The 13,281-nt window shown below is 36.9% G+C and overlaps 1 protein-coding gene across 2 annotated transcripts in view; it reads right to left on the reverse strand.

Annotated features, from left to right (window-relative positions):
• Nucleotides 1-1,528: 1,528 nt before the first annotated feature.
• Nucleotides 1,529-13,281, reverse strand: part of SCRN3 (secernin 3) — a 21,849-nt gene continuing 10,096 nt past the window's right edge. Inside the window, exons 6-8 of one of the 2 annotated variants that reach the window (XM_006760603.2) lie at nt 8,108-8,270; nt 6,968-7,148; nt 1,529-1,864 (exon numbers count right to left, since the gene is read on the reverse strand). In XM_006760603.2, the coding sequence (XP_006760666.2) occupies nt 1,694-1,864; nt 6,968-7,148; nt 8,108-8,270 (515 nt within the window). In that variant the 3' untranslated portion in view covers nt 1,529-1,693. Of the gene's footprint in view, nt 1,865-6,083; nt 6,149-6,967; nt 7,149-8,107; nt 8,271-13,281 lie in introns of those variants that run through there. The other variant, XM_015561980.1, reaches the window with a different exon arrangement.

Genomic DNA, 13,281 nt, shown 5'->3' on the forward strand with positions numbered 1-13,281 from the left:
AGCAGACACAGGAAGCCCTATTCTTGCAGGAATCTTCCTGCAACGGGCCTCTAATATATATATAATGGTCCACTACTTTAGTAACAATCTTCGTTGCAATGGTAGTGACTAATAAATGTGATATAATCAAAATCCTAAAACGGACATTTCTAGAAACCAATAAATATATAATGTTATTTTGAGTTGGGTTTTTCTATTGTTTACTAGAGGCCCGATGCACAAAATCCATGCACAAGTAGGCCTTCATTCCCCCGGCTGCCAGTACTGGCTTCCCTCTGCCACCCAGGACTTGGGCTTCCCCTCGCAGCCCCAGCTTTGTCCTGAAGGTCATCTGGCCTAATTAGCATATTATGCTTTTATTATTATAGATATTTGCAACTTTGACCCTTACTTGGTAATCTCAATGTAACTTTAACAGTTTTATAAACGATGGGCAGAGATTATTACTCATTTATAATAAATGTCCACAATATATTATACATTAAAATATTCATAATACACTAATAATTCTATTTCATTCTTACTATCTCCTTCCTATTTCTGTTTTCACATAGTGAAAAGATGTAAAGGATGAGAGAAATTTGAGACACAGAAATGGTATCTTCTATCCCATTTCCTAATCTCCCACACAAACTCTTCTAAAATATTAACATGAAATCCTACAAAGGAGTATGGCCAAAAAAATGCTATATAATTATAGTTAAAGGCTCACTGGTCATCCAAGTCTTGACAAAGAGCATATCCGAGTTTAATAAAAGTACATTTTCAGAATGAATCTATATAATAAAAGCCTAAGCGACCATAACAGCAGAATGACCAGTTGCTATGATGCGTACTGACCACCAGGGGGCAGATGGTCAACACAGGAGTTGCCCCCAGTGGTCAGTGCACTCCCACAGGGGGAGTGCCACTCAGCCAGAAGCCAAGCTCACAGCTGGCAAGCGCAGCGGCGGTGGTGGGAGCCTCTCCTGCCTCTGCAGCAGCATTACAGAGCAGCGAGCTAAGCGGTAAGGAGCAGTGAGCAGGCGGGCAGTAAGTAGCAAGGGCTCCTGGACTGTGAGTGGGATGTCTGACTGCTGGCTTAGGCCCACTCATGGGGAGCCAGCAGGTGGGCATTCCCCGAGGGGTCCCAGACTGCAAGAGGGTGCAGGCCGGGCTGAGAGACACCTCCCACTCCAGTGCATGAATTTTGTGCACCGGGCCTCTAGTACACTATAATAAGACTTAATGTGTAAATACGGGACACTTTGTTAGAGCTGGTTAATATTTGCCTGAAGCACACAAAACTTCACTATAAGACAATATTTTTCATTATTAAAGAAAAAATTTCTTTTTTGTAATTGAGGACAATACATAATTATAATAAACTTAAATCCATGCATTATTTTAATGTTTCATGCTTTATGCAGAATTGAATATGTGATTTGTAAAAAGTTATTGTAGTACAAAAAATAACACAGGGCAGTACCTGATGTAACAACTGGCTATCCCATAATATATGTGTCTAATTTTGATATTATTTTCTTTCTTGACATTTCAGCAATTATATGCAGTTTTAATAGTCAAGCTATCACTTGAATGCTATTAAACAATAATCATATCTGCTCACACTAGCAGATTTATATCATTTATATCATTTACCACGGTGATTGATTCTGACTTTGAGGAAGATTGTTGATCATTTAGATGATAATTAAGAACTAATATTTAACTTATAAATTCGAATTTCATCTTTTGTACACTGAGAAAAAAGATTAACAATTTTATCCACATCGAGATGCTTGTTTTGAAGGATTGATTCCATCTCTTTGAATAGTTCTTTCTCCAGTTTTCTCATGTTCTCCAACATTGTTTTGGCTTTTTCCTAAACAATTAAAAATAACAATAAATGAACACACACAAGTCTAACCAAATTCTAACCAACTTCCATAGACAAGGTTTGTTCATTCTGGTTTCTACTTCTTGTTTGGTTCCCCTCCTCCTATTCTTTAGATATAGAACGAATAAAATTCTTTCAGAGAAAATCATTGTTCTAAAGTTTGAGTTATTTTATTAACCCCAAATTGTTAGTTATTTTTAGTAGAAAAAACACGAATAATTATGTAGGATTAGTCTATAAACAAGAAACCTAAAAGACAAATAACAAAATTGTTGAAAATCTGGTATTAATTATGTATGGGAATGCTGCTAAAAGTTGAGGCTGAGATATTTCTATGAATTTGGATCTTCTATATTTAAAAATAATATCAGAATAAACAAAGGAAATAGCACAGTAATGTTCAAGGGAAGGAGCAACTAAAATATAAGAAAATTACTAGAAAGTGAGCATAATTTTTAAATTTTGAACCATTATGGGCAAAACAGCACAAAATAAAGATACTTAACCTTAACATTGTATACAATTGTCTTTTGAAGAAATTTTATTTCATATCAGTGGAGAAAAAGTACATTTTGCCTATAAATTGTTTTTGAATAATGGGTTACCTCTTTGGAAAACAAAGTTAGAATCTCTATTTTATAGCATATGCAAAAATAAATTCCAGAGGAATTAAAGGACTAAATATTTTTTCAAACATATATACCTACTGGAAGAAAATACAGAAGTTATAATTATCTTGAGGTGAAGCAGGCCTTTTGAAATCAAGATGCTTTAAAGGAAAAGACTAACAAGTATAATTGACTAAATTTAAAATTTTTGTCTATAAAAAAGTCAAATAAATAACAAGTTGAGATTAAAAATTTGAAATGTAACAAAGACTATGCACATAGTTTGCCTCTTTGAGGCAGAAGACAAAACAACCAAGAACCAATTGAAAAATAAACTAAGGAAAAGGGTAGGCAAGTCTTTTAAGAGCAAATACTAATGGCCAATAAATATATGAGGAAAATTTCAACCTCATTAGTAATCAACAAATGTAAATTAAAACTGCAAGTAGAACTGACTTTCCCTAAGACACAGAAGTAGTTATTTGCAAAGCCAGGACTAGAACCCAACTCTCTGTCACTTCTACCCTCAAATTGTATTGTCTTTCCACTACGTTTTTTGTCAATCAATATTTCATGCCCATTAAATAAAGCCTAAAATAGTAACAGCTTTTAAAATTTTATTTCGGTATTACTTGGGAAAAATCAGTCAGCAATTTAGTTTAACAAACATTTAGTAAGTCTACAAAACTCACCTCCCAGAGCAGTACTGAGGGGGAAAGGAAGCTGACAACTCTAGAAAACTAACAAAAGCAATTTGGGCAATGAGGCTGCCGCGGAGGAGGAGTGAAGGGAAATCCCGCCAGAGCAGACACTTTTGAAACATACCACTGAGGAACTGGAGTACAGGCAAGAAAAACCAGAGGACTTATCATATTTCACAGTGCTGTGTTGAGTCTGGACAGTAAACCAGGCCCAGGGAATGGATGACACCTCTGGCCCAGTGGACTGGGCCCTAGTTAGCACACAGTGGACTTCTAGAACAAAATGCCTGCCTTTCACTCCATGCCACCAGGCTACAAAAAAAGTGTTTACACTGTAGGTCAGAAGTGAAAACAAACTGGGCCCAGATAAAGCAAATAGGAGGTCTCTGCTTTAAGCATAAGCAAGATGGGGATGGCAGGGAGAGGCATGGCAACTCTGCAAACATGCTACAGACAAAAGTAAAAAAAAATAAAATAAAAGGAAAAAGCATTTAATTCGTTCAATGTAGATAGAATATAAATGCATATACCTTGATAAATTATAGGCAATTATAGAAATAATAGGCAATAAAAATGAGAGTTGGTGAAAACAGGTGAGAAAAATGTATAAAATGGAGAATCTTTTCCTTCATAGCAGGGAATCTGTTAAAAGCCTTTAGGCAGTCCTTCCATTTCCTTCTAATTTTTTTTTTTTTTAATCTCTGAGGAAGAGAGAGAAGAGGGCAAAAGAGGTATGGATATAAAATTATTTATCTATCCATCCATCTGCCCCCCAAAAATACATTTGCTTATTTCTGAAGATAAGATTGCAGTGATAACTTTTTAATTAAATCTGTATTTTTCAGATTATTACAGTTGTGCCTCTTTATTCCCCCCAAAGCTCCCCTCCACCTGGTTCCCCCCCTACCCTCCGCCCTCACCCCCCCCATGTCCTCATCCATAGGTGCACAATTTTTGTCCAGTCTCTTCCCACATCCCCCACACCCCTTTCCCCCTGTAAGAATAGTCAGTCCACTCCCTATCTATGCCCCTGATTCTATAATATTCACCAGTTTATTCTGTTCATCAGATTATTTATTCACTTGATTTTTAGATTCACTTGTTGATAGATGTGTATTTGTTGTTCATAATTTGTGTCTTTACCTTTTTCTTCCTCTTCCTCTTCTTAAAGGATACCTTTCAGCATTTCATATAATACTGGTTTGGTGGTGATGAACTCCTTTAGCTTTTCCTTATCTGTGAAGCTCTTTATCTGACCTTCACTTCTGAATGATAGCTTTGCTGGATAAAGTAATCTTGGTTGTAGGTTCTTGCTATTCATCACTTTGAATATTTCTTGCCACTCCCTTCTGGACTGCAAAGTTTCTGTTGAGAAATCAGCTGACAGTCGTATGGGTACTCCCTTGTAGGTAACTGACTGTCTTTCTCTTGTTGCTTTTAAGATTCTCTCTCTGTCTTTTGCCCTTGGCATTTTAATGATGATGTGTCTTGGTGTGGTCCTCTTTGGATTCCTTTTGGTTGGGGTTCTCTGTGCTTCTTGGACTTGTAAGTCTATTTCTTTCACCAGGTAGGGGAAGTTTTCTGTCATTATTTCTTCAAATAGGTTTTCAATATCTTGCTCTCTCTCATCTTCTGGCACCCCTATAATTCTGATGTTAGTACACTTGAAGCTGTCCCAGAGGCTCCTTACACTATCTTCGTATTTTTTGATTCTTTTTTCATTTTGCTTTTCTGGTTGGGTGTTTTTTGCTTCTTCGCATTTCAAATCTTTGACTTGATTCTTGCGATCCTCTGGTCTGCTGTTGGGAGTCTGTATAATATTCTTTATTTCAGTCAGTGTCTGCTTAATTTCGAGGTGGTCCTTTATCACCACATCAAGGGTCTCACTAGATTTCTTGAGGGTCTAAATAACTTTATTGGCGGCTTCTAGACAGTTCTTGAGAGACCTTAAAAGTGTGGTTCTGAACTCAATATACTCCATTGACAGTTTTGTCCTGTTTCTTTGTCTCCGCATTTTTTCTGCTTTCTTGGTGCACCCCCTTTGGTCTTTGTGTGCAGTCTTGTTGTAGTTAAGCCTTGGTTGTTGTAGGTAATACTTGCAGGGATTTGAACTCCAGGCCAACTGGCTATGAGAATCAGCTGTGTCTGCAGTGGGAGAACTTCTGTGCTGGAGACACCCCTCCGGGGCAAGACTTGCTTCAATGGGGCTGTGGTGCTCACTGATTCTGCCCCCTGAGTGTGTCCTTTATGGTTCCAAGGAGCTGCAAACTGAATGGTCCCACTCTGACCTCTGGGTACACTGGCTCCTGGATCTCTAGGGAGGTGCTAATCTAGCCTCTGCCTTAGGCTATCCAACAAAAGCCTCACTGCATTAAGTAATTTTCAGATTACAAAGGGCCGGGCCTTTCATATGCATAAGCTTCTGTGCAAGGCTTGGGCAGGGCCAGGCTGCAGGGGATCAACTGGGCAGGCGGAGCGAGCAGTATGGCTGCTCTCCGTCCTGTCCTCAGAGGCCCCGGCAATCGCTGTGTGTGCCTCCGAGAGAAAGCTGCCCTCGAGCTCCAACCAATGCCAGACAGTCCCGTTTCTCCCATATGAGTCTAGGTCCCCAGAGACTCGCCTGAAACTGGAGCTCAGAGCCTGAGACTCCCTCCTGATTGAAAAAGACAATCGTGCCCTCAGCCGCCAGCCCTCTCCGCATGCACCTCCGCACGCACCTCCGCACCTTTGTATTTACTTCAACACTGCACCTCCTCTGGGTCTCGGTATGCTTTTCTCTTTCCGTCTAGTTGTAGAATTTCCACTCAGCCAGCCTTCCTGTGGTTCTGGATGATGTCTGTTCCGTCTTTCAGTTGTATTTTTGAAGTGGTTGTGTGAGGCAGCAATCTTCGGTGTTTACCTATGCTGCCATCTTGGTTTCTCTGTGGTGATATTTTAATCTTCTATAGTCTTCTATAATGCTTACATTTTAAAATAATAAGCATTTATTATTTTTTAAAAGCTCCAATTAATTATTATTATTTATGTCGATGAGGTCTTAAAGCACTTTCAATTAAAATTAATCTGAATCTGTAATGCTTTAGAACATTATATAAGAGTCCAGGTTAACTGCCCTCCAGTGGCTTTGTAATTTTGGGTGTGAGATATATAATAAGGAAGCTACTTAACCTCTCTTGAAGTCTTAGATTCCTTCTCAGTAAAATGGAGATGATAATAGTTCCTACCTCACAAAGAGGCTGTGAAGGTTAAATGAAATATTCCATGTAATAGTACTATGGTGCTTGGTATATAACAGTGCTCAATAACAAATAGCTATTGATATTATGTTTAATATGCTACATCTCTCTAAAAGATTCACAACATATTCTTAATCATTATTTTTAACCAATGATACAAAATAGTAGAGCTCTACCATAGTCAAAGCATCTAAACTATTTTTAAACCTGTTTGTATATGAAGGAGGGAAAGAAAACTAAAATTCAAAATATGGATTGATTGCCCAGCTGATGTGGCTCAGTGGTTGAGCGTCGACCCATGAACCAGGAGATCATGGTTTGATTCCTGGTCAGGGCACATGCCCAGGTTGCGGGCTCAATCCCCGGTAGTGGGTGTGCAGGAGGCAGCTGATCAACAATTCTCATCATTGGTGCTTCTATCTCTCTCTCCTTCTCCCTTCCTCTCTGAAATCAATAAAAATATTTTTAAAAAGACAAAATATGGATTGATTCATATTTTAAACTATTTGTAATGATAAAACATAGAACATAATCTAATCATACCTCCTTGTTATCTATTACTTTCAATGCCTGTTGATGCTCTTGGTAGAGTGGGTGTCTTCTGTCAGGTTTAGTCTTAAAATGTGGCTTCTTTTTAACTGGGTCTTCAAACTCAAATGTTGGTGAACTGGTGTCCAGTAGTTGTGAAATATTTGGCACAAATATGAAAGGCTTAAAAACAGATCTAGAAGAAAAAATATTTTATTAAATTGTCACATGGGGAATTTAAAGATATTCAGCATTATTCTAAATCTTGTAAGGGTCCCTCTACTTATATGTTTCTATTAACTTGTTACATACTAATGAGTCCCGTCATACTAGTTGCAGCCATGCTGTCTTCCCTGGTATACTGGGATCTCCTTTGGGGCGGGGAATGGAGTTTATTTAGCCTTGTATTCCCATGAGTTTAACAAAATGCCTGGCATGTAAACAGTGTCAAGTAAAATTATAGTTCATCAGAGGGTAAGAACAATTCTCAATGTTACAGATTGAGGATTAAGATTTTGGATGAAAATTAGCAGCATTATTAATAAGGGGTTCACAGATTTTTCTTGAAAATATCTTTGATAATATGAAAGACTGTAACACTGAAAGATCGTGAATATAAGATCATTTCAAAATGTAATTTACATTAAGTTTTGTGAGAGATACTAATGACTTAAATCAAGATAGTCTATACAAATCCTTCTAAACTTGAACTGTTGATATTTTAAGTTTTATGTGAATGTATTTTCTAGATATGAGTTCATAAGCAACCATCTAAATCCAGCACACTACATCATTTACTTTTTTTTTATTAACTCTTAACCATCTAATAATATAATACTGAAATCTGCATAAGAAAACCTTTCTACTCTCTTTTCTTGACAATGTTAAGTATACTTGGGAAAAGAGGATGTAGGAATGACTGTATACAAGAAACTATTAACATTTTTTCCAACAAAAATGAGAACAATTATGGCATTTATGCACATTTGGAAATGGCAGACGAAAACTTGACCTGAAATGCATCCAAAAATTATTTGTGTATTTGTGTATTAAAAAAAAGAAAAGAAGAAGAAGCCCCACAAAATAATCAACAGACTAAAGATTCTACCCTACCCCCTTACCCCTTGCTGGTTTATAGTATTTTTGTGACTTTACCTCTCAGGATCAGGAGTCCCAGTAAAGAAGTGAATGCAAGGAAAATTGGAATCTTGAGGTAAAATAGAAACCATGCTTGCAGTGGTCAGGAATTCTCCCTCCATATTAATGCCACTTGGTTTATCTCGGAGAATTTCCATCATTGTTTCAAAAGTTATGTTTCCTAAGAAAATAATTTTGAAAATCATCAAATGTGCATACATTTGCAGGTTGGTATCCTGCAAATATGAAATGCTTTCTCTACTGATAATATATACAATGAGATATTGGTCTAGGTATAAATTAAGGGATTAACTATAAAACAAACCTTGTATCATAACTGTTAGATTAGACTCATTCCACTGTTGCAAGAAAGATATTTTTTAAATATAAAATATCAAACCATTATAACAGGTAAAAATCTATGTAACTGCCTAAGAAGAAGAAATTAATAATACAAAATTAAATTCAATCTCACTGACCTTAAACAATATTTTAAGGTGTATTTAGTTAGCAATGAACTGATGCTATCAATATCATCTGAGTCAATCTATTCAGAAAACCAACTATTAAGAAAATAGTGTGCTTAGTTTCCAATACTAGTATTCAAGATGTTCTTTACAAAATAACAAATTATTTTTTCTGGAATAATTTCCTGTGCCTGAAATTAATACTGTTATAGGGAAGTGTGAATTGTAGTCTGAGTAGGAATGGATATGTATGTGTGTGTGTGTATGTGTGTGTATGTGTGTGTGTATGTATGTGTGTATGTGTGTGTGTATTTATATTTATATTTATATTTATTTCAGTATTCACTAATTTAATGTTCCCAGGATTTTATAGAATCTCCTGCAAATAATGAGAATCAGATGTTTGTGTATTGACTCATTTAATCCTCACACAAATCCTCAGAAACAAAACTGAGATAAAAACTGGAGGAAATACCTCCCTGAGGCTGCACTTAGGTAAAGGAAGAGGAGATTTATATCCATCCAGAGAGAAACTTAAAAGCCAATGTGGAAATCAGTAATCTAAGCTTCACCTTAATAAACTAGAAAAAGAGCAAAATAAGCCCAAAGCAAGCATAAGGAAGGAAATAATAAAGCACAAATCAATGAAATTGAAAGCAGAAATAGAGAAAAATCAATGAAACAGAAATCTGGTTCTTTGAAGAGATCATTAAAATTGACAATCCTCTAGATAAACAAATAGTTTGGGGAAACTCTTAGCCAGTATCTTTTAAAATATTGCTTTTGCCCCTCAATATTCCTTCTCCTTTTCCTTCTGGGACTTCAACTACACATATGTGAAACCTTTTCACTGAGTCCCATATGCCTCTCACACCTTTGTCTATATTTTCTAAAATTTTATATCTCTTTTCATTAAGTTCTTTTCTTCTAATCTTCCAGTTCACTATTTTTTCCTTCTATTACATCTAATTTGTTGTTAAACCAATCTATTTGGTTCTTCATTTCAGTTATTATTACTTTATAATTCTACTAGAGGCCCAATGCATGAAATTCATGCATAGGTAGGGTCTCTATGCCTGGCCGGTGATTAGGGCTGATCTGTGGGGCGACTGGTGGGGTGGTTGGGGAGGCCTCCACTGGCACCTGCCTTGACTGGCCTGGCGCTATCTGCTCGCTGGCCCAGCCTTTGCTGCTGCCACCGGTCATCTCTCTCTGTGGGGTGACTGGTGGGGTGATCGGGGGGGCCCCCCCACTGGCACCCACCTTGGCCAGCCTGGCACCAACCTCTTGCCAGCCTCACCCCCTGCTGCTGCTGCTGGTTGCCTTCCTCTGCGGTGCAACTGGCGGGGTGATCAGCGGGCCTCCGCTGCCACCTGCCTTGGCTGGCCTGGGGTCTGCGGGCTGAGGGCAGCTCCTGTGTTGAGTGTCTGCCCCCTGGTGGTCAGTGTGTGCCATAACGACCAGTCTTTCTGCCATTCAGTTGATTTGCATATTAGGTTTTTATTATATAGGATTATTTCCATTGTGTTTTCTTTTATAGATTCCAGTACTCTGATGCAATTCTCTTCCTTTTTATCAAATTTTCTTAAACATACAAAACATACCAATTTGAAACTCTGTGTCTGATAAACCTAATGAGTGATGTTTATTTGGTTTTTATTGATCTCAGAGAAAGGAAAGGAGAAAGAAACATGGATGTGCCGAAACCGGTTTGGCTCAGTGGATAGAGCGTCGGCTTGCGGACTGAAGGGTCCCAGGTTTGATTCCGGTCAAGGGCATGTACCTGGGGTGCGGGCACATCCCCGGTGGAAGATGTGCAGGAGGCAGCTGATCGATGTTCCTCTCTCATCGATGTTTCTAACTCTCTATCTCTCTCCCTTCCTCTCTGTAAAAAATCAATAAAATATATTAAAAAAAAAAAAAGAAACATGGATGTGAGAACTATCCATCTGTTGCCTCTCACACACACCCTGACTGGGGTTTGAATCCTCAACCTGGGTATGTGCCCTGACCAGGAATCTAACCCACTACCTTCTAGTGTAGGGAGTGATGCTAACCAACTGAGCCACACAAGCCAGGGCCAACTGTTTTATAATAGAAAAATTTCAGTTTCTCCATAGTACAGCAATGATTTCAAATTCAAGAAAAGTAATTTATAAATAACTTGTTACAGGAACAATATCTTTCTGTTAAATTTGAAAAAAAAATTCAGAAGGAAAAAAAGTTGGATATATAAACAAGCCTTAATATTAAAACTAAACAATAAAGCAAAAGCCTGCCATCCACACCTAGCAGACACATAGCCGCTGCACCTAGGGAGGTTTTAAAGTGATTCAAATCTAAATTCCTTAAGTGGCAAGTTTTAGTGAAAACAGTGTCAGAACCATAACACTGTCATAATATAGGTATTATGAAAATGTTTTCTGTATTCAAAACCTACAATTCTCAAAATGAAAGGAGGATTTACATGATCACTTGAGTAGGATAGCTATGAGTAATTCACTAGCAAGCATTGAATAAGTATTGAGGCTTCGGTGGCAAGGTTCACGCAAATGAATGCAAAACACAGGGTGCAATTTCACTGCAATTTAAACTAGTTATTTAAAATACATGAGTGAATATAGATACAATTTGGATATACATGCAGCACAGTTAATAGCTATCAGTCAGGGACAGTTGGAAAGAAGAGAGGTAAGCTCTTCCATCTAGAAAACATCATAGGAAAAAATGAACCATAATGTACAAGTAGACAATTTCTAATAAAAGTACTGGAAAGACATTCTTTTGGCAAAGCACAAAATGCTGAGCTGAAATTCAAACTTGGGAGGAAAAAATAAGTTTCATGTTTGATGCACCTATTACTATCATCATATATACATTTTAAATATATTATTCAGTTATTTTATAGTTAAGTAAAACAGAATCAATTATTATGATGCAGTAACTAATTAATTTGTAATTGTTTCTACTTTTTCTTCCTTTTGTTTAATTACAATAAACCTTAGGATTCTTGACATTTTCCTCTCCACTCTAATTATGTGTTGTTCATTTTTTTAAAAAGGCCTGCTAATTTTATGTCCTGAGGATTTCAGTTTATTGCCAAAAAAGTACACAAGAGTAATCTTTGTTAAACTATGTACAAATTATAATTTAATTAAATCCTTTTAAAATTTAATCAAAACATTAGGTATACACAACAAATTAGTGCAAGACTAGGTGCTGAGAGGAACATAAGGACAAGAAAGAGTCCATTTTTTTTTAAGTTTCATAGGGAGATAAATGAAGACCACAGTTTCATAATTTGTAAAATGGCAATAATACCTACTTCACACAATTGCTTAAAGATGATAATATATTTACTTAGCACAGAGCCCTTGATATGCTTTTAACAAATGGAAGTAGGTGTTGCTGCAACTGCTATGCCTGTCTCTACTTTTACAATAATAATTTTTTAAAAATATATTTTATTGATTTTTTATAGAGAGGGAGAGTGACAGAGAGCTAGAAACATCGATGAGAGAGAAACATCGATCAGCTGCCTCCTGCACACCTCCCAACTGGGGATGTGCCCGCAACCAAGGCACATGCCCCTGACCGGAATCGAACCTGGGACCCTTCAGTCCGCAGGCCAATGTTCTATCCACTGAGCCAGACTGGTTAGGGCTACAATAATAAATTTAAAATTAGAATTAGAATAACATATTTTAGCATTTTCTACACAGCTATCCACATGAGAAAAAGATAGTTTATATAACTTATAAAATGATAAGCTAACATTTAGAAACTTTATAGAAAACTTTTCAAATGATAAGACATTCTTCTGGAAATTAAAATATAAGTAAGATATTAAATACTTTAAAAACAATTGTGTTAAAGCATTCTGAAAACATTCTGTCACAAATTTTTTTTCTGTCATACCAAATAACTAATATATCATTAATTTGTTTAATGAATTTCTGGAAAGCAACTATCAATCACTGACTGGTCTATCTCTGAGTAGTTGCTTTCTGATTGATTTATAGAACTGGTTTATCCTTCAAGTGAAGGAGGATATATCACATTTTCTCATTAGTGAACTAACCCTTTTAGCAGTTATCTGCCACCCAGTAATCTTCTTAAATAGAAGTTATTTTTCTGGAATTTTAGGTAACAAAGGGACAAAGAAATTATTGAAATTATTTTTTAAGAGTCAGTAGTAATGGAATATAAAAACGGGGAAATATGTATTAACACATTGTATGCGGGAAACGTGTTTACACGTTTTACGTATTTATACGTTCTACCAGTGTAGTAGAGCGCGGGACACGTATTAATACGTTTTTTATAGACTAGCGGTAGAATGCGGATAACGTATAAATACGTAAACTAAAGTTATCGTAATTTTACTGAATGTTGCCATTTGCTCAAAAAATTAGCAAAAATGGCCCTCGCCACCTGTTAGCGGCTGATAAAAACTACCCACAAACAATGTGTTAACTATAGGCCCAGTACACAAATTCGTGCATGGGTGGGTCCCTCAGCCTGGGTGGCAATCGGGCCGATCAGGGCCATCATCTCTGGAAGAATGATACGGAACTGCCTCTGGGAACAGAACTGCTATCTAGGGACAGGGTAAGAGGGAGAGACTTCACTGCATACTCTAAAGGACCTCTGAATTTTGAATCATGTGCATATATTTATATTTACAAGTAAAAGAATGCCATAGAATATTAAATGGCATGGGAA

This window comes from Myotis davidii, unplaced genomic scaffold, assembly GCF_000327345.1.
Source record: "Myotis davidii unplaced genomic scaffold, ASM32734v1 scaffold370, whole genome shotgun sequence".
Lineage (NCBI taxonomy): Eukaryota > Metazoa > Chordata > Mammalia > Chiroptera > Vespertilionidae > Myotis > Myotis davidii.